Here is a 22,809-nt window from a genome sequence, read left to right as displayed (position 1 = left end):
GGCAGCGGGCACCGCCTTCGTTCCAGTGCAGATCTCACCCTGTCTATCCCACCTCACAAACATAGATCCTATGACAAGTCCTTTACTGTTTACTCTGTCAAATTATGGAATTCATTGCCACCTCCCCTTCGACAGTGTCAATCGGTCGCATCGCTAAAATCGAATTTAAAAAAGTTATGGCTTTCGGACGCATCTTAATCTAAAAGATGTTTGCGGTTAGGTAGATTGTGTATGTATGTAGGGTAGTCATAAAACTGTATTATAATTATGTATAACGTATTTATTTATATGATATAACGTCTATATTGCTGTAGTTTGTAGGTTAGGTATAGGTTTAGCTTAGGAACGTCTACCATCTCCAATTCTCCTTTAACTGCTCTAAGGTTAACTGGAAGAAATCCCTTAATGGGATAAGTTCGCCTTTGTACAAATGATGTGTGTGTTCTTTTTTTCTTTACTGTGTGTGTTCTTATCTTTGTACAATAAAGTGTATTACTACTACTACTACTAAATACTGAATAAATTGATGGATTCGATGGTTTTTTCATAGTCAGTATTTTGTTCGTGTTGGTGTGTTCAAAAAGTTTGTGTTTCACTCGGTGGCAAAGTTTGTTTAATCTTCGTGCCTTGAAACCCTCGCAACGCTCAAGATTCCACTTTTTGAACCACTCGCTACGCTCTCGGTTCAATATTGGAATCTTTCGCTTGCTCGGGTATCAATATTGGCACGTGCGGTTAAACAACTACTTTGACCCCTTGTAAAACAAATAACTATTGCCACCGATGAAACATAAAAATTGTCACCTCACCAACACGAACGAAATGCTGAACGGTATTTTGTAAAAAAATAGTACTACCTAATGGTAGGTAAAATCTACCAGCCAGCTTAAGACATCAAGAGTATCAAGACGTAGAAATTTATATAAAATTACTTTGCACTCTTGTGGATAAAATGCACAATATACACTGTATTTTGAGAAGTTACTATTCAGCTAGGTCCATACGACTCTAAACAGGGATTACGGATCCCTGTAATACGATCTACTATCCACGCATGCATATTAGTGCATATTTTATAATTATGTACGGTTATTACGTGTTCATGTACGGTCGTAAAATTTGCAGTTTATGTACCGTAACGTTTACGTGAGACCAAGGTGTGGGTGTGATGAGCAAAAGTCTAATCCAGGTACTTAATAATAATATTTTAATATTATAAATGGGAAAGTGTGTGTGTATGTTTGTTTGTCTGTCTTTCACGGCAAAACGGAGCGACGAAACGACGTGATTATTTAAGTGGAGATAGTTGAAGAGATGGAGAATGACATAGGCTATTTTTGCGACATATGCCGTATTCAAATTGGTGCAGACTTTTCCGCCATTTTATTTTGAACAAAACATTTGTAAAACAAATGACGAATGTAAGCCAAAAACGTGTGCGATTTGACAGCTTTTTATGAAATGTTCATCCGTTCGGGAGCTACGATGCCACAGACAGGCACACACACAGACAGACAAACAGAGAGACAGACAGACAAACACACAGAGAGACACGTCAAACTTATAACAACAAGTCAGTCAGGGGTTAAAAATCACTGCGCTGCCTAATATCATCTTACAAATTTATGACATTATTGTAGCAACTTATGATATGTACGTGTGTATATTTATGTGCCCAGGGCACAGTTCCCAGGTAATCTGGCGGTGTCGCGCCCCGGGGGAAATTACCGCGTTAATGCACTGCGAATGCGACATAATACAGCCAGAAGTTGGCAAAATGACATTTTGCCCCGAATCGAGGGAGTAAAATCATGCTGTTGCGATATTTAGAAAAGTACCTATCTAAAACTCCTGTTCTAAAGGGCAATCCGAAAGTTGTAAAGGGCATTTCTATCATTTCGTGCAAATAGGCCGAATTGTTTACCGAGAAAATTTGAATTTTACGCCTATTTCTAGTGAAAAATCGGCCAAGAGCGTCTCGGGCCACGCTCAGTGTAGGGTTCCGTAGTTTTCCGTATTTTTCTCAAAAACTACTGAACCTATCAAGTTCAAAATAAGTTTCCTAGAAAGTATTTATAAAGTTCTACTTTTGTGATTTTTTTCATATTTTTTAAACATATGGTACAAAAGTTAGAGGGATTAGAGGGATTATTTCCGAAAATATTAATATTATCAAGAAACGATTAGTAAACCCTTATTCATTTTTAGATACCTATCCAACAATATATCACACGTTGGGGTTGGAATGAAAAAAAAAATCAGCCCCCACTTTACATGTAGGGGGAGTACCCTAATAAAAAAATTTTTTCCGTTTTTTATTTTTGCACTTGGTTGGCGTGATTGATATACATATTGGTACCAAATTTCAGCTTTCTAGTGCAAACGGTTATTGAGATTATCCGCGGACGGACGGACGGACGGACGGACAGACAGACATGGCGAAACTATAAGGGTTCCTAGTTGACTACGGAACCCTAAAAATGGTATAATACTAACTCGTAAAGCGATTTCGCACTACGTCCGGTTCAAATCCGTGAAAATAAGATCAGTCGTAGGGTCGTAGCCATAGAATTATTAATGTGGTAATTTACGTACCTACTGCATCCGAAGAATGACGGACATCGGAAATACTGTGTAAATAAACAATTTAAACAAAAATTGTATGTCTGTTTTAATTTATAATTCCTGGCTACCCAGACACCCCTTATACAGGGTACAAGTGAAATTTGGGGATATATTTGGAGACATATTCTGTTTTAACACTTTCGAAACCGGGCTCTACGCGGCGCTACGACATTTTCGCTACATACGGGTTTCCCCATGTAATCGGCTACGCTTCTACGAGCGGTGTGCCCGACAGTCGGGTTCTTGGTAGCGAAAGTGTTCTATAATTTTAACTATAAAACTCCCGTGAGACTCATACATATTTAAAAATATTTAATATTTTAATATTTAATATTATATTATTATTATATTATTTTATATTTTTTATTTTATTTTTTAATATTTTAATATTTTTTTAACTTTTTTTTTTGTATTTTTAAATATATATTCTGTTCTTTATAAGAAAATTTTGCAAATGCGGAACTCAAAGACGGCTGCAAGAGATCCCTTGAAGGGATAAGTTCGCTTTTGTACTGAAACTTTTTATTTTATATGTGTTGTATGTTGTATTATATTCTTGTACAGTAAAGTGTTTACTTATAATTATTTTTAAATTGGGACTCAATCGCATATTAATCTGACCTCCGGACGGTATTGTCCCCGTGGTTTCGGAGTCTTCTCAGTCAGTTTAATATGTAGTCAGACGCGATAAGGTCCCGATTTAAAAAAAAATATATGTGTAATAATCGAGAAAGTTTAAATAAGTATTAACTTATACTTATAAAACATGGAAATAAAAAACAGGAAAAAGTAATTCTATCAGGTCAAATTAGCTTTCTTAAACAAAAAATCCTAAAACATTAATTTATTTAAACATGCATAAATACATAGAGCGCTGGTAGCCTAGCGGTAAGACTTTCGTGCCGGAGGTCGCGGGTTCGAACCACGGCTCGCATCAATGAGTTTTTCGGAATTTACGTGCGAGATTGTAGGAGGTAGGGCATAGCGAATGATATTCCGCTTTGTGTGGTAGGGCACAGCACAGCGGATATCGTCTCGCTCGAATCTAGAGCAGAGCCCAACTGGGGTAGTACCTCCGCCTTACAGAAGACCGCAGCCAAATAGCACTAGACCCTACTCATAGTGTTGTGTTCCTGTCGGTGAGTAAGGCTGCCAGAGCTCAACGAGGGTGCGGTGTGCTGATGACGGGAGGACTTACGGAACTAACTTGTTCCGTTTATTGTCCTTTGAGTCGTCGGCAACCCGAACCCTCCTTGGAACTTGTACACTCCTTTTTGCTGTGTACTTAACACAGCAAAAGGGAATGTACAAGTTTCTAATGGGGTGGCAACGCGCATGTGACACTGTTTGAGTTGCAGGCGTTCATAGGCTACGGTGACCGCTTTACATCAGGCGGGCCGTATACTTGTTTGCCACCGACGTAGTATAAAAAAAAAAAAAGAAATGTCATTCGATATCTGCCAGTAGCTTTTCGGTGAAGGAAAACATCGTGAGGAAACCGGACTAATACCAATAAGGTCTAGTTTACCCTTCGGGTTGGAAGGTCAGAAGGCAGTCGCTTTCGTAAAAACTAGTGCCTACGCCATGAGTCGCGGCAAATGCCGTTATTTGTATTTTATATCACTTTCTAGCCCTGCGGCGTAACTGGGTAAACCTTAATCTTCATTGTGTTATGCTTTTCGCAAACCAACGCATACTAATTTCATGTTACGGCGTAAGTGACAGGCGAAGAGATTTCTATTGGACTATATCTATCCTTATGATTGTTTATTAGAGACTAGGTTTTGCCCGCGGCTTCGATCACGTTAAATGCAAAAATTGCGGAATGCATACAAATTTCCACCGCCCGTATTAGGGAAGTGGGGGTTTAGAAAGAGACAAAAAGTAGCCTACGTCACTCTCCAGCCCTTCAACTATCTCCACTTAAAAAATCACGTCAATTCGTCGCTCCGTTTTGCCGTGAAAAACGGACAAACAAACAGTCACACACACTTTCACATTTATAATATTAGTATGGATAACCTAGCCAAGATATCTTTGACATAAAATATGACAATGTAATTGAAATTATTTACGTGGCATTTCTTAATTTAAATAATCAATTTGATGAATATGTTTAAGTGGCCACCTTTGACGGATTCTGCGATTCAGCGAGAAAATTAAATTACAGGAAATCTTTAAATCCAGTCCATTCAATTTATTTCAATTCTAAAATTTATAATGAATAATAGAAATTGGCGACTTTAAGTTTTGATGCATTTTACCTCCACGCCCCATTATTTTTTCTACCCTGTATATTACAAAAGATTAATTAGTAGGTCATAAAAAATATCTTTTTTAACCCCCGATGCAAAAACGACGGGGTGTTATAAGTCTGACGTGTCTGTCTGTGGCATCGTAGCTCCCGAACGGATGAACCGATTTCTATTTAGTTTTTTTTTGTTTGAAAGCTGAGGTAGTCGCGAGACTCACGACTGTTCTTAGCCATGTTTTATGAACATCGGTCCATTATGTCGCGGTCGGGGTTTTTTATTTAAATTTTAATTTTGTGGTTAGGTTATAATTTTAATACTTAATGTATAAGTTGAGCTTCTAAAGATAATTCCAGACCACCGCCTAAAAAAGAAAAACGATCTGCTTTTTCAAGTTTTCCGCTTCCGCTTATTACTTACATCGCTCCTAAGTCAAACATCAAACCCACCAAATTCAGTTACCGTGCGGACTTACGGCGTTTTTAGGAACAAATTAACGCCATCATTTGATTACTACGTTTGTTCAACAGTTACGAGCGTTCGCGTTGTTGCGTGGGCTTCTTCAAACATACGCTTCGAGTAATGCAATTTAAAAATGGTTCTGTGAGCTCTAGACTTGGCAATTTTCTTCAACCTAGTGGATCAGTCAATGAATGCTCAAAAGGGGGGCCTAGGTGGAATGGCCGAAAGCAAAAAGTTTCATTACGGAATTAGTCAGGACCAGGAGACATACATACTAAAAGTCCTTGGACTTTGCACCTGAGCTCGAAGGGGGGATGAAAAAGGTCCCATTTTTTGGTTTTTTGCTCATATTTCAAAAACTATGCGTCATACGAAATTTTGGTTTATGATAGCGTTTTTAGACTTCTTCCATTTGCCTGGTGTGAAATTGTTCTTTTGCATGTCCGCTGTCACGACGTCCAATAGGTATAATGTACTTTTGTTGAGTCATAATCATTAAGTTGTATCTTGGTTGTAGCTGTAGAGGATGAAAAATTAAATTTACCGATTTAACCGAATTTTTAGTGTAGATTGTTTCAATATTCATTTTAAGAAGATATTTACTTTCTAAAGCATTTGCACCTTGTAACGCATTTTCCTACGAACTTTTAATGTAGGTACAAATATTGCTTCAATGTTTTTTTTTTTTTTTTTTAATAAAACATCTTACATAGAAACTTAAATGTAAATACAATGTCCCCCAAAACTGTTTACACAGTTTGACTGTGGGATCTGGGTGAGTCTAAAGGTACATAATTATAATTAGTTGTCATGGTAATGAATACAGATCTACATAAGTATATTGCCAAAGATGGTTAGGTAGTTCACAAATAAATGAGGCATCTAAATTTTGTCTAGGTAGTGTTTGAACAAAGCCCTCTTAAATCTATTTTTGTTTTTCTCCGTTCTAATAGCCACAGGTAAAGAGTAGAGTAAATAAGGTAAGCGTTTTTTAATGAGCCTATCCCCATAGTAATTGCTTACTCTGGGGACAGCATATTTACCTGCAGCTACAGATCTGGTGTTATGTTGTTGGCTCATTTCAGATATTTATACTATTTGTTGAATTGCAAAGATATTTTCCAAAAGACGAATTCGCACGCATTTTCCTTAGTTGACCTTAATTTATCGGTATCATAAAAAGCTATTTCTGTAGCATTTCCTTGTGACACAGTGACACATTGCGTGCATCAAAAACCTTCAAACCTATATTGGTTTTGCCAATAGTTACCCCGTTTTATTATATTTGAGTTTATGCACTGCGTGATATCTGTGAAACGCAAATCTACTATACTTCCTTTAACGTATTTCAATACAACTTTCTTTAGGAAAGTGTACTTTAATGCATACAGATTAGAATAACTTCTTTATTAAAAATATTTTATGAAATAAGTAGCATATAAAGTAACAAAGTGTGACATGAAAATCGTTTAAAATCCTCCTATTTGACTAAAAGTTATGTTTATAAAAGTTACCTTATGATGTATAAGATATGGTTTAAAGTTTAAAAGATAATAGTTTTTGTCGTGACTCAAGTCCGCGTGACAGTATCGTTTATTGCTTTCATCGCACTATACATGTCTATGATTGTGGAAAATTAGAATAATTCCATACATGTGTTAGAAACATTCTACTCTGAGAAATTGCCATTATTTTAAAGGCTTATTTGTTAAAATTACAGGCCATTACAGGTGGTTTACCTGTGGCCTATTTCACAATCTATAGTGACATGTCGTAACTACTTTTAAAAAATCTCGTATCTCACGCTGTTCAATGCGCGCATGTTCTTAGACTTACCCTGGATAGCGCCAGCCCAGCAGAGCCAGGTAAGAGCCCATTTAGCTGTTCTGAAGCGTTGTAGCCAGCATGGTCGCAGCGCGCCCCAGCCGCATCGCAGTTCCGGCCCAGATTCTATCTGCCATACATTCTCTAGTTCCTAAGTAGCTATCAATGATGAGACGTCTATTTATAGAGTATATTCTTAGACTTACCCTGGACAGCGCCAGCCCAGCAGAGCCAGAAAAGTGCCCATTTGGCTGTTCTGAAGCGTTGTAGCCAGCATGGTCGCAGCGCGCCCCAGCCGCATCGCAGTTCTGGCCCAGATTCTATCTGCCATTCACTCTCTAGTTCCTAAGTAGCTATCGATAATGAGACGTCTATATATAGAGTATATTCTTAGACTTACCCTGGACAGCGCCAGCCCAGCAGAGCCAGAAAAGTGCCCATTTGGCCGTTCTGAAGCGTTGTAGCCAGCATGGTCGCAGCGCGCCCCAGCCGCATCGCAGTTCTGGACCAGAGTCTGTCTGCCGTTCGGGTTCAGGCTCTGATTCACGCTGTGGACAAGACACAAAATTTAGTAATTGTTTTTTTTTTTTTTACATTCGAATTTTTTTTTTAATTGTCCGTGGAAATGCTTCTAGCAGGGCACCGTCGCACGGGGAACGGGATACAGAGGTTTGGTTTTATACATTTCTAACTATAGTATTAATCATCAAAGCGGACCCCTAGCTCTTCCATGAGCCGTGGAGAATTCCGTGATAACACAAGGAGGATGATTAATCATGAGATTTTTTTTTATTAGTGTAATTTGTAATTTAGTATTTTATGTGTTGCTTACTGATTTCATGAAAAGTCGATTGGATTGCAATTGGACCAACTTTGAGAAACAATTATTAAAATCCAAATAGTACAGAAAAGTACCAACCCTGTAATTGACAACCTTAAAATAAATAACCATTATATTTGAAAGAACCAGGTAAATAAACTATGGTATGGTTTCACGGAAGTTCTCGTGTGAATGGGCAAGTGCATGTGCATCGCAGAATATGCAGATCACTGCGCCTTTTATGAACGCCGCTATTGCAAACAGGGCTAAACTAAAATAGGCTGCCGGCTGAATATTTATTTAAGTATGGTTTTCTTTTTATGATCACGTTTTTAGGGTTACGTAGTCAACTAGGAACCCTTATAGTTTCGCCATGTCCGTCCGTCCGTCCGTCCGCGGATAATCTCAGTGACCGTTAGCAGTAGAAACCTGAAATTTGGAAAAAAGTGTCGTCGTCCCCCTCCCCCTCTCTAACTTTTGAACCATAAGTTGAAAAAATATGAAAAAAAACCGGCCAAGAGCGTGTCGGGCCACGCTCAGTGTAGGGTTCCGTAGTTTTTCGTATTTTTCTCAAAAACTACTGAACCTATCAAGTTCAAAACAATTTTCCTGGAAAGTCTTTATAAAGTTCTACTTTGGTGATTTTTTTCATATTTTTTAAACATATGTTTCAAAAGTTAGAGGGGGGGGGGACGCACTTTTTTTTCCTTTAGGAGCGATTATTTCCGAAAATATTAATATTATAAAAAAAACGATCTTAGTAAACCCTTACTCATTTTTAAATACCTATCCAACAATATATCACACGTTGGGGTTGGAATGAAAAAAAATATCAGCCCCCACTTTACATGTAGGGGGGGTACCCTAATAAAACATGTTTTTCCATTTTTTATTTTTGCACTTTGTTGGCGTGATTGATATACATATTGGTACCAAATTTCAGCTTTCTAGTGCTTACAGTTACTGAGATTATCCGCGGACGGACGGACGGACGGACGGACGGACAGACAGACATGGCGAAACTATAAGGGTTCCTAGTTGACTACGGAACCCTAAAAAGAGTAGCAGGCTAACCTAAGAAGATTGGCCCCCCTGCCGGCCAATCTTCTTAGGTTAGCCTGCTTTTTGGTTTTTGTAATTTGGTTGTAATTTATTTGAGGTGCAGTGCAGTAGTGGCAGGCCCTAAGAACACTATATGCGTAATATCAGCCCTCGAACTTCTTTTGTTTTAGACTTATTTACGAAAATGACAAAAAAATAATTATTTAGTTCGTTTTAAGTTGCATTCCGTAAATTAAAGAACCCTGTATGAATGATCAGACTATACTGATTAAGTACATTTATTGAGTTATTGAGTATAAGTTTATCCTGTAGAATCTCTTGCATTCTTATAGAATTGAATTCAAATGCACGCGCGCGTACAAAGCGCAGGATATCAGCTGTTTAGCGGCTTTGTATGACATCCATTCACATGTTGTGTGTACCAGTGTACCTAATACATGGAACATTTCAATCGCTTGTCGAGGACAAGCGAGGCATCAACCAACACACTTTATTTAAGTATAATATCATTTAAGTTATTTAATTTTTTTGTAAAAATAAGCATACAGGGTAAGGTACAGCGGGACAAATCTCGACTGGGGAGCAAATGTAACTGGTCCATTTTTTCCGTTTTACAATGTTTGCATTATTAAATAGAGTGTCCACTGGTTATATATGGTAGGCGTGTTCAGTGGATACATGTCGAACTCAACATCATAGTGTAATAATAGAAAAAATTGATTAGTTATAATTCTCCCCCAGTCGAGATTTGAACCGCTGTACCTTACATAATTCTGACAAATTCATATTTCACACTGTTAGATTTAGGCGTGAGTACAAGTGCATTTCCTATTTTGTATTCTTCACTGGATTATGTAATAATGAGACAAATCAAAGACCTTTTGATTTATTCCTAGTTGAATCTCAAGGTCAAGTTATAGTAGCTGGCCCAATCACTAAATCTCTCAATAAAAACATATGGTCTCTTTGTTATGATCATTGAACGTGACATGCTCAATATGGGACAAGATTTTGTCATTTATGTGTGTATGGACTGGGAAGTACCTACTTAAACTTATATGGTATTGATAGGCACGCATATTGTACATAGATCATAAAACAATTCACATCACAAATAGACAGCGCGACAAGACAACAGACACGAAGGCACAACACCCAATTGCGTAAAATTGATGTTACTTGCGCAGTTTTTTAAGACAAACTATTAGTCTTAGTAAAACAAGTAAATTATATGTCATTATTCATTATATTTCAACGAACATAGCCGTACTCGACACACGATTTAATGAAATCGGCTTGACAGAAAAAAATGCAAAGATTGGTCTCGAGTTCGTCATTAAACGATTCTATGTCGTTCAATTATTCACTTAAGTAGTTGTCTTTAATTAATATTACAATAGCAAAAATATACATACATATCTAAAACACTAACGAAACATTTTGCACAAATAATGCATCTTTATATTTTATTTTAATATTTTTCCGCACTTTTCGTACCTAGCCGCACTTTCAGTGACATCGCGCTCTCACTTACTCCCATACGATTAGACAGTGTACGCTAGCGTCAAGGCCATTGGGTGCTGTCAGCGTCTTCAATTCAAGCTCCATACAAACTTCCACCCCCCATGTTAGGGAAGTGCGAGGTTAGAAAGAGACAAAAAGTAGCCTATGTCACTCTCCATCCCTTCAACTATCACCACCTAAAAAATCACGTCAATTCGTCGCTCCGTTTTGCCGTGACAGTCGGACAAACAAACAGACACACACACTTTCCCATTTATAATATTAGTATGGATTGATAGTCAGGCACGCATATTGTACATAGATCATAAAATAATTCACATCACAAATAGACAGCGCGACAAGACAACACACACGAACGTCTTGTCGTCACACTTTACACGTCTTGTGAATAATATAACGTTTTAGTTTTACGTAACGAAATTTTTGCCGAGAAGTCTTCTAGAAATAGATTTTTAACCCCCGACGCAAAAACGATGGGGTGTTATAAGTTTGACGTGTCTGTCTGTGTGTGTGTGTCTGTCTGTGACATCATAACTCCCGAACGGAAGAACCCATTTAGATTTCGTTTTTTTTTTGTTTGAAAGCTAAGTTAGTCGGTTCTTAGTCATGTTTCATGGAAATCGGTCCACAATGTCGGGGCTTTTTCAAAATTTTAATTTTGTGGTTAGGTTATACCTCTTGACATTTCGGTTACGAATATATAGCGCTTTGCTTCTTCCTTTCTTATACGCACTGCCAAGGAGTGGAATTCCTTGCCGGCGGCTATATTTCCGAGCTCATATAACCCGGCAACTTTCAAATCAAGGGTGAAAAGGCATTTTCTGGGCGAGCTCACTCCATCGTAGGCCACGTCTTTGCCTTTGGCTATATAATCTCTCTTATCTTGCGTCATCTAATCTGCTTTGCACTGGTAAGACTGAAATAAATGTCTTAAACAAAGACAAAATAACCAAAGTCTCCAAGTGTCCAAAGCTGGATTCGAACCAGCGTCCTCTATTTTCGCGACGGATGCCTGAACCACTTGGCCATTCGGTCACGGTGGCAAGGGTCAAAACTAAAAATACAAAGAATAAATTTTGAATGAATAATCATATTCATATATATATAGCATTGCCACGTTGGATGGCAATGCTTATACGTTGAGCAAAATATTGGCCAAATGTTGAATTATTTTTATTTCACCCTGTAGGTATATTGATTATTTAATTATACAACAAGCTTCCTACAATCCGTATCATTAGTATGAACAATCCCCAAATCAGTTACCCTGAGTAAACAAGATAAGCTCAACATACGTCTTTATCTGATTAATTGCAGATCGCAGGGGAACGTAAACACATTTCCTTGATTGATGTTATGTTTGTATGTTGCTATAGACGAATTAATAAGATGACAAGGACTAGGGTATGAAATAACAATGACACATACGTTTATTATGCTTATGTGTAGGCATGGCTTAAATATGGAGTGATCTTGTGGGGTAGTGGCGCCAATATTACAAATTCATGTGACCTCATTTTCAATAAAAAAACCGGCCAAGAGCGTGTCGGGTCACGCTCAGTGTAGGGTTCCGTAGTTTTTCGTATTTTTCTCAAAAACTACTGAACCTATCAAGTTCAAAACAATTTTTCTAGAAAGTATTTATAAAGTTCTACTTTTGTGATTTTTTTCATATTTTTTAAACATATGGTTCAAAAGTTAGAGGGGGGGGACGCACTTTTTTTCCTTTAGGAGCGATTATTTCCGAAAATATTAATATTATCAAAAAACGGTCTTAGTAAACCCTTATTCATTTTTAAATACCTATCCAACAATATATCACACGTTGGGGTTGGAATAAAAAAAAATATCAGCCCCCACTTTACATGTAGGGGGGGTACCCTAATAAAACATTTTTTTCCATTTTTTATTTTTGCACTTTGTTGGCGTGATTGATATATGTATTGGCACCAAATTTCAGCTTTCTAGTGCTTACGGTTACTGAGATTATCCGCGGACGGACGGACGGACGGACGGACGGACGGACGGACGGACGGACGGACAGACGGACAGACAGACATGGCGAAACTATAAGGGTTCCTAGTTGACTACGGAACCGTAACAAAAAGTCAACTTAAAACCAAAATCTAGAATATTACTCTTCTTATATGCATGTATCGCAAGTAAGTATACAGTTGCAGTGCGAAAAGAGTCTCCTTCGTATTTTGACGGAAACGTACGAACATGTCATGCTATTTCAGTCAGTCTCCGTACAAAACGTCCTGACACTGTTTGAACAAGCATGACAAAATCCGAACGTTTCCGAAAATATACGTAGGAAAGGCTTTTTGCACTACATCTGTAACGGGCTAGTACTGATTGACTAGCACGTTATAGCTGTTCGCGGACTAGCAAAGTAACGCCTGATTTTATCAATCTATCCAATTTTCGAATCGATTTCAATAGTATATTGTGCAACAAGGGAGGTAAGGGGGATTTTGTCGACGAGTGTTTTAACTCGCGACAGCCGCAGGCTGGAGAGAGTTATAGACACGAGTTTACAAAATCCTTATAGACGGAGAGCTGGCAGGATTTTGGAGTAGGTCCTTGAGGCAACCTGGAAAGGTGCTCAGATGCTTCTCTGATCATAGCCAACATCAGGTCTGCAAGTCTGGCAGCTGGGGAGCGGGGCTTTATCGAGCTATGATTTTTTAAAGATTTAATTTTTTGAGGCCCAAAAAAGGTGTTTGAGGCAACCTGGAATTATTAAAAAGTGAAAATAGAGTTCTTCAGAAGTCGCATAGTATTTATGCCAGATCATTTGGCCGGGTCCTTCACCGTGCCAGAACGGTACAAAGTGGTAAAAAAAAATTCCAAAAAAGGTTCTTGAGGCAGTCTGTCATTTTTACCAGTGAAAGATGAGGGTCTAAATAGCCATGGAAAAATAATGCCATGACATGAGGTGGGGTCCGTACCCTGCCATTCGATCTTGAAAGTCATTTTTTTAGTTTTTCGTAAATAACTCGTAAACGGTGGCCCACAGTAAAAAAATATGTTAAACAGAAAATATCTACATAAAATTTCCTACAAGAAAGGTTATGTACGTTTTTTCGATAGGATCAATATATAAACGGATAATTTAGTAAGAAAGTTTTTTTTAATCGATTACATGCTCCGTTTTTCGTCAATACCTCGTAAACGGTGGCCCACAGCAAAAAATTATGTTAAACAGAAAATCTCTACATAAAATTTCCTATAAGTAAGGTTATATAACTTTTTTCGCTAGGATCAATTTTTTAGTTGGAAAGTATTTTTAAATAGATATTTGAGCCGTTTTTTGTTGATAACTCAAAAACGGTGGCTCACAGTCAAAAATAATGTTAGACAGAATTAATCTACATAATATTTTCTACAAGAAAGGTTCTATAAGATTTTTCGCTAGGATCAATATTTTAGTTGGAAAGTATTTTTGAATAGATTTCATGGCCCGTTTTTTGTTAATAACTCGAAATCGGTGGCTCACAGCCAAAAATAATGTTATACAGAATTAATCTACATAATATTTCCTACAAGAATGGTTCTATAACATTTTTCGCTAGAATCAATATTTTAGTTGGAAAGTATTTTTGAATAGATTTCATGGGCCGTTTTTTGTTAATAACTCGAAATCGGTGGCTCACAGCCAAAACTAATGTGTCACAGAATTAATCTTCATAATATTTCCTACAAGAAAGATTCTATAATATTTTTCGCTAGGATCAATATTTTAGTTGGAAAGTATTTTTCCAACTTCCCGGACCGCCGGCGAGTCGATCAGGGACGCTCCGGGCCTTAGGCCCTACGCGGAGCTCGGCCTTCGGCCTTCGCTCGGCTCCGAAGCTCCACCGTCGGGCCTTCGGCCCGCCGGTTACGCTTGTTTAAGACACTTTTGTAAGGAAATTGTATGGGAGAAATTACTTGGATTTGGCCCGGGTGGGAGCCTAAAGGTGAGCTCCGTTCCTGCGGCCCTCCGCGGGGTCGGCCTTCGGCCTCCCACCCTGAAGCTCGCCCTTCGGGCTCGCGAAAATACTTGAAAAATTTATTTTGCCATAACGGCGGCCATCTTGGATTTTCGAAAAAAATTTTTTGACATTTGTATTCTAGGGGCCCATACCTCTCCGCATGCAAAATTTCAGCGCGCTCGGACCAACTTGAAAAAAAAAAGTCAGCTATTTTGAATTTTTTTGATGCAACTTTTTTCTACTCGGGCTCCTGTATGACATTTGATCGAGCACCCCCCGGCTATCTCTTACGGTTTAAAAGTTGCCATACAAAATTTGAGCACTCTAGGATAAACTTGAAAAATCGACAAAAAAAAAGTCGGCCATTTTGAAAAAAAAAATGGCGGCTTCAAAAACTACCCAGGGTCCTCTATGACATTTGGTCGAGCACCCCCCCAATATCTCCCCCGTTTAGCCAGGCCGTCCAACATTTTTTGACCCAAGAGTAGCAGACCAGATTCCATATTTTTCCCACACGTCTCCCCGCTCCCTCTATACAAAGACACTTCGACCGTCGAAATCGGTTTAGCCGTTCTCCAGATATAGGGAGAGGTTAGAAATCAGTGGGGTTGCAGGTGGTATATATAATAAGACCGTATGCCTGTTTGCCACCCACGGGATCAAGATTTGTTAAGTCGCAGTATACAGCATTTCTCGGAACTATCTAGCTACTTACGAAAGCAAGGAGCGCCGGACGATCGAACGCAAGTCCGTTGTCTACGAGCGCTCGGCGCAGACTGAGCGGACCCGTATCAACAATGTATTTTATTCGAATTTTAGGTGCTTTAAAAAAATGTCTGTCGACAGAAAGGTATGTCCTATATGTATAATTTTTTTCTTATATGTCAACAAGAAGTTCTAGTTTAGGATAATAATATCTGGGCGACCGAGCTTCGCTCGGTTCTATTTTAATATATGACGTCTTTAGATTAAAAAAAACTCTTATAAATACAAAAACAAAAAAAAAAGCCAAAAAACAAAAACTTAATTTCTGGCCGGGATTCGAAACCCTGACACCTACGATCTATCTGCGTACATTAGACCGACCTCGTACGACTGAGCTAAGCGGAATCGATGCGCGCGCGGCGAAATTAAGGACCATATTTTACGTTTACAAACGCGAAAGAAAAACTCATGAAAACTCGAAAATTCGCGTTTTCCGGGATCTAAGGCTACGCTAGATCGATTTTTCACCCCCGAAAACCCCCACATAACAAATTTCAGCGAAATCGTTAGAGCGGTTTCCGAGATCGTCGGTATATATAAATAAATAAATAAATAAATAAATAAATAAATAAATATACAAGAATTGCTCGTTTAATAGTATAAGATTATTTAAGAGTTACAATAAATGCAGGAATCGCAGGAAAAATATATAATGTAAACCTCTTTTTATCGAAAAAATGAGGAAGATACGGAAGGTTATTTATCCACCATTTCAAATAAATCTTAAAATGTCAAACTATGATTACCTCGTACAGCACGGGGAGCATGGTCGCGCGATAGACGATAAAATAGCAGGCCGTCCATCGCACTATTTGTAAGTGCGATATCCGGACGGCCGGATATTTTTTCGTCTAGAGTGTGGCTAATGAAATATTGCCCCAACTTTTGGCGGGAAATTCAAAAAATCTAGGGCTGGTCACACTTGGTATAGTAGGAGATATAGTTTTGATACTAGAAAATATTTTTGATTTCTGTGCACACTTATATTGAAAATCAATAGAAATTGATAATATATGTACAGAAATTTGACAAAATCTGTTAGCATTTGACGTATTAATGATATGATATTAGTGGATATGACGCCCGACTTTCAATCCGGAGGTCGCGGGTTCAAATCCTGGCTCGTACCAATGAGTTTTTCGGAACTTACGTATGAAATATCATTTAATATATACCACTAGCTTTACGGTGAAGGAAAACATCGTGAGGAAACCTGCATACATCAGCGAAAAAATTCAAAGATTTATGTGAAGTCTGCATTGGGCTAGCGTGGAGACTATATAGCCCGAGCCCTCTCAGACATGAGAGGAGGCCTGTGCCCAGCAGTGGAACGTATATAGGCTAAATTATATTATTTATTTTATTTTTTATATTTTTATATCAAATTACTACTGACCAGTAACTTCACTGATTTCTTCTAAATTTTGGTTTTTCGTAAATCGTTACGTTCCAATATTTTTATTTTATTAATGCTTTCCAGAGTTTCGAGTTTCTCCTTGTCTTTACACTCTTTTCCTGTTTATGAGATTTAAGTTTTATTATATTCACATACTTAATCAAAGTTATAGGCAAATGTTAGAACTAGTAATTAAAGTATCAAAATATTAATAGAGCACCAACCTACTATATTTTTTACGATTTGTAAACATTGCAGTTTATTCATTATATGCCGCTTCACGTCGACTTCGCTCTTGGTTGTAATTATTTATTAGCTTAAACAGCAAATTGCGGACCTCGCTTGATATCGTCATTGTTATAATATTTAAGATTTACCCTTAATAACCCGCGAACAATTTGAATAAGTGACATAAATTGACAGCAGACTTTTAGCCTTTTTTTTAAACCATATGGCCCCTGTACACACATGGCCAACGGTTCCACCAGCCCTTTGTGAAACCCCTTGGCCAAAATAAGAGCCGCTGTTTACACATTGGCGAACCAATCACTTGGCATTGGCTCTTCATGAAAGATGGACGTGGAATGAAAAAATCTAGGAAATTCTTGGTCATAGACGTTGTCAGAAAAAAAATATTAAAAAATAATAACCCCGTAGTAAAATTAAATTATTTGAAATATTAACAATTTTTTGAATATTCTGATAAGAACATTTATCTTTTTTAGGAAATACATTAAACATTTGCAAGGTTATTTTATTTCCTAAAATCTACACTATTATTGGCATAGATAAACTTATTATTTTCGTAAATATATCACTACTGTCCTCTCTGACGGCTGACGACCAACTGAATGAAGCGCCAACGTGTAAACGCAGTTGGCCATTGGCGCCAAGATCCTTTGATGTGTGGACAAAAAACCGACACGAATCGGTTGGCCGGCAAGCGCAAGCGCCAACTGCCAACTTACGGCCAAGTAGCCCTCTACACACATGGCCAAGGGGGTTGGTGGAACTGTTGGCCATGTGTGTACAGCGGCCAATAGACAATTGGTGATACCACAAGGAAATATCTGTCAACAATATTTGGCTAGCCAGACTCTATAGAAAATAAGCATTATACTCAAAGTATGTTAGAATAAATGTTATTCGAAAAAGTGATTATTATATCAAATAAGAATTATACAATTTGTTAGTATATTATTTGTTGTTATATGATTCAACAATTATATCAAATGATCGTTATAACGACTAAAAATATATCAAAAAAAGTTATATCGATCGATACGCACCCGAGTGCCTACCCCACCCGTTCCGGGGTCAGTCAGGGCTCTATTCTGGGTCCTCTGCTCTTTGGTGTTATGGTCAATGATCTGGCCTTGGTGCCTAAGCATGCGCAATGCCTACTCTATGCTGACGACCTGAAACTAATTTACAGGGTCCAGGAAGATTCTGACTTACAATCTTTACAAAGTGATATTGATCGGGTTTATGAATTGAGTCTTGTAAACAAACTTCTGAAACTTCAGTTCAATGTTGACAACTGTGCGGTTATGTTTTAGATTCCCACCTTAACTTTCATGAGCACATGACAATGCTTGCTGCAGACTGTTACCGCAGGCTTGGGTTTGTTGTCCGCAACGCCAAAGAATTTGACAATCCCAGGGACATAAAGCTTCTTTATACTGCCCTGGTGAGAAGTAAGCTTGAGACAGCCTCAGCCGTTTGGAATCCCCATGAAGCGCCCTACATCCTGCTGCTCGAAAAGGTCCAAAAAACATTTTTGCGTTTCTTTTATAAAAAAATGTACGGGTATTACCGATTCTTATACCCAACAAAATTCCTTTTGGGGACGTTGGGTTTCTTCTCGTTAGAAGTTAGGCGTAATGTCGTGCTGATGTCTGTTGCATGTGGTATTTTGAAGGGGGAGTCAGATTACCCGGTTTTAGTATCCCAGCTGGTCCGTCTATTTGTTCTCTCTGTGACGAAATATGCTTTTCGTGAATATAGGCACCCCCTACTGGCGGTGCCGGCCGCTCGAACCGTGTTTTGCCGCAAGTAACCGCTAGTTCGTGCACTGCAAATAGTGAATGAGTTTTTAGACGTGGCACCTAATGTTGATATTCTTGCGAGCAGATGGGCGTTTATACGCGTTTATATCGCATTATACTCTAATTTGCTTCTGACATACGCATTATACAATAGTAGGGCAATTTTCACGTCACTGAATCGTGCGGCTGTTCTCATGATTAAACCTAACGTCTTGTTAGCCTTCTTGCAAATGCTTATGATGTGATCGTGCATGTTGAGCTTAGTATCCAACCCAATACCAAGATCTTGGATGGCGGAAACGTGCTCCAGCGGAACGCCAGAAAGATGGTAGCTCGCTGGGATCGGGTTTTTTGACCTAGTAAATGTGATGGCTTTACATTTCTTAGCGTTAAGCTCCAGCTTGTTCTTAGCGCTCCACCGTGACACTGTATCCACCATCTGCTGGAGAAAGTCGCAGTCCAAGGAACTATCTATTGGCAACATTAACTTGAGATCGTCAGCAAAGAGGAGAAAATGCGCCCCAACAATACTACTGCAAAGGTCGTTTACCATAATAAGAAACTGTGTCGGACCCAAGTTGCTCCCCTGGCTAACTCCCGAACGCGTATAATATTCTCTAGACCGGAAGTTCGACATTTGCACGTATTGGCTACGATCTTTCAAGTAATTAGCAAAAAACGACAAGAGCTTTGGGGTGAAACCGAGTGCTGCAAATTTCTACAGTAGTACGTCATTGTCGACCAAGTCGAATGCCTTTTTGAAATCGAAGTATATCGCATCTACTTGGTGGTGCGAGTCCATCTTTTCCAACATGTAATCAAAAAAACAGATATGGTTCGTGGCAGTAGACCGGGCTATACGGAACCCATGTTGAGCGTCATGTTTTGATTTTGCTGTTTATTTAATATTTAATTTTGTGTTACTTGTTGTAATGTTTATTTAAAATTCACGGTGCTTTAGTTTTGTATACTGTCATACTGTGTAATTTTCTTTGTGTAAATAAATAAATAAATCTATTTAAATATTATTGATCCTAGCGAAAAAAATGTACAAAACTTTTATTGTAGCAAATTTTATATTTGTTATTCCCGTTGAAGATTGATTTAGCTGTGGACCACCGTTTTCGAGTTATTTGCAAAAAACGGCTCGTGTAATCTATTTAAAATACTGTCCTACTAAAATATTGATCCTAACGAAAAATCTTACATAACGTTTCTTGTAGCAAATACTATATAGATTATTTCTGTTTAACCCTTAAATGCATATTGTTGCCATTTGGCTACAATGCATGTATTTTTTAATAAACTAGCCAAAATATAAGCTGGACTTTTTTATTTATTTTTCTTAGATCTGTAAGATCATCATCCAGTTTTTTCACACTTTTCCGCCATTTTTTCTTAAATGGTTGGAAATAATGTTTTTATTTAAGAAAAAATGGCGGAAAAGTGTGAAAAAACTGGATGATGGTGATTTTTAGTACATGATTCAGGCAGATTTTTTCAGAGTTAGTAACTATTTTATGTTTAATCATTTTATCATAGGGGTTTCTCAAATAGTGTACCTTTTTAATAGTAGTAAAAGTTTTCTTATAAATTTTACTAGTAATTATATATTTATATAAGTAAGATTTAGCCTATTTTACTTCTCACACTGATTTAGTATTAAAATCGATGTTAAATATTTTTTTAATTATTTTTCCTAGAGTCAGAAAACCATTGTCTATCACATTATTAATTTCTAGTTAAAAGAAAAAAATCATGCATTTAAGGGTTAATATTATTTCTGGTAATGGGGCACCGTTTTTGATGTTATTAACAAAAAGCGGCCCATGTAATCTATTTCAAAATACTTTCCAACTAAAATATTGATCCTAGCGAAAAAACGTATAGAACCTTTCTTATAGGAAATTTTATGTAGATTTTATTCTCGTAAACATTTTATTTAGCTGTGGGCCACCGTTTACGAGGTATTTACAAAAAACGGCCCATGAAATCTATTTAAAAATATTTTTCAACTAAAATATTGATCCTAGCGAAAAATCTTATAGAACCTTTCTTGTAGGAAATATTATAACGATTAATTCTGTATACCGTTATTTTTTGCTGTGAGCCACCGTTTTTGAGTTATCAACAAAAAGCGGCCCATTTTAAAATACTTTCCAACTAAAATATTGATTCTAGCGAAAAAACGTATACTTAGAACCTTTCTTGTAGGAAATCTTATGCAGATTTTTTTCTCGTGAACATTTTATTTAGCTGTAGGTCACCTTTTACGAGGTATTTACAAAAAACGGCCCATGAAATCTATTTAAAAATACTTCCCAACTAAAATATTGATCCTAGCGAAAAATATTATAGAACCTTTCTTGTAGGAAATATTATGAAGATCAATTCTGTGTAACATTAGTTTTGGCTGTGAGCCACCGATTTCGAGTTATTAACAAAAAACGGCCCATGTAATCTATTTAAAAATACTTTCCAACTAATATTGATTCTAGCGAAAAATGTTATAGAACCTTTCTTGTGGGAAATATTATGTAGATTAATTCTGTATAACATTATTTTTGGCTGTGAGCCACCGATTTCGAGTTATTAACATAAAACTGCCCATGAAATGTATTTAAAAGTACTTTTCAACTAAAATATTGATTCTAGCGAAAATACGTATAGAACCTTTCTTGTAGGAAATATTATGTAGATTATCTGTCTAACATTTTTTTTTTTTTTTTTTTTTTTTTTTTTTAATTATAAACTGGCCAGTGATTGACCTTAGTCGCACCTGATGGAAAGTGACGACAAGGCCGAGGTTGTAGCTCACTGGTTCAGTAACAGCCTATTCACTCTTGACTTGAATTCACCCAGGTTGTATTCGCCCGGGAATACAGATGAGGGAAGCATGTTCCATTCCTTAGCAGTTCGCATTAGGAAAGAAGAGGCAAACCTCTTCGTGCGAATGAAAGGTAGGTCGACAACGTAAGGGTGAAACCGCTCCCCGCGCCTGGTTGTCCGGTGATGGAACGGGGAAGGAGGAACCAGGTCATGCAGTTCCTGTGCACACTCTCCAGAATGTATCCGGTAGAAGACGGACAAGGACGCAACTCGACGGCGATGCTCGAGGCTTTGTAATCCTGCCTTGCCTGCCGGAACGTCGCCAATGAGTCTTCGAGCTCGACGTTCTATTGAGTCCAAGGCTGCCAACTGGTATTTGGCAGAGCCGTCCCACAAGTGGCAGCAGTATTCCATACACGAGCGAACTTGCGCCTTGTATAAGGAGAGAAGTTGCTCCGACGAGAAATACCGCCTCACTTTAAAAAGGATGCCAAGTTTTTTGCTGCAGTTTTAGCCTTGGACTCAATAGCAGAACCGAAGTTCAGGTTTGAGTTGAGCGTTAGCCCGAGTAACTCTAGGCGGTCCGTTACTGCCACGGATACATTCCGGAAAGTAGGAGCCAGGGTGAACTGACTCCGTTTGGCGGAGAAGAGACACGCCTGCGTTTTTGAGGCATTGAACTCGACTAAGTTGGCCTGGCCCCAATCGGATACAGCTTTCAGAGTCGAGTTCGTTTCCTCCAACATACCTTCTCTAAGGGATTGGGTTACACTGGCACTGGCCCGTGCATCGGACAAATATCTCACCGTGACTGTGCTGTCGTCTGCATACCCCAAGATACCGGGCTTGAGCAGATCATTGATATGCAGCAAGAAGAGAGTCGCGGAGAGAACTGACCCCTGAGGAACCCCGGCAGTAATCTCCATAAGATCGGACGAGCAGCCGTCAACGACTACTCGAATGGATCGGTTCCTCAGAAAATCAGTGATCCAAGCGCGCAGGCCAGGAGGGAGCCCGTATGCGGAAAGCTTGGCAATAAGGCTGTCATGCCAAACCCTATCGAAGGCCTTGGAAATGTCGAGGGACACAGCCAAAGCCTCACCATGCCTTTCGATGGCTTCACCCCAAAGGTGGGTGGCGTAAATCAGAAGGTCCCCGGTGGAGCGGTTACGACGAAACCCGTACTGCTGGTCACTGAGGAGATCGTTACCTTCGAGATACG

At 38.4% G+C, this 22,809-nt stretch overlaps 1 protein-coding gene across 2 annotated transcripts in view; it reads right to left on the bottom strand.

Annotated features, from left to right (window-relative positions):
- Positions 1–22,809, bottom strand: part of LOC125225418 (solute carrier organic anion transporter family member 4A1-like) — a 142,954-nt gene that overhangs the window by 78,204 nt on the left and 41,941 nt on the right. Inside the window, exon 3 of one of the 2 annotated variants that reach the window (XM_048129130.1) lies at positions 7,564–7,711. In XM_048129130.1, coding sequence (XP_047985087.1) covers positions 7,564–7,711 — 148 coding nt within the window. Of the gene's footprint in view, positions 1–7,369; positions 7,487–7,563; positions 7,712–22,809 lie in introns of those variants that run through there. The other variant, XM_048129131.1, reaches the window with a different exon arrangement.

This window comes from Leguminivora glycinivorella, chromosome 4, assembly GCF_023078275.1.
Source record: "Leguminivora glycinivorella isolate SPB_JAAS2020 chromosome 4, LegGlyc_1.1, whole genome shotgun sequence".
Lineage (NCBI taxonomy): Eukaryota > Metazoa > Arthropoda > Insecta > Lepidoptera > Tortricidae > Leguminivora > Leguminivora glycinivorella.
The sequence above is the reverse complement of the archived record's forward strand: the minus strand, read 5'-3'. Positions and strand labels throughout refer to the sequence as shown.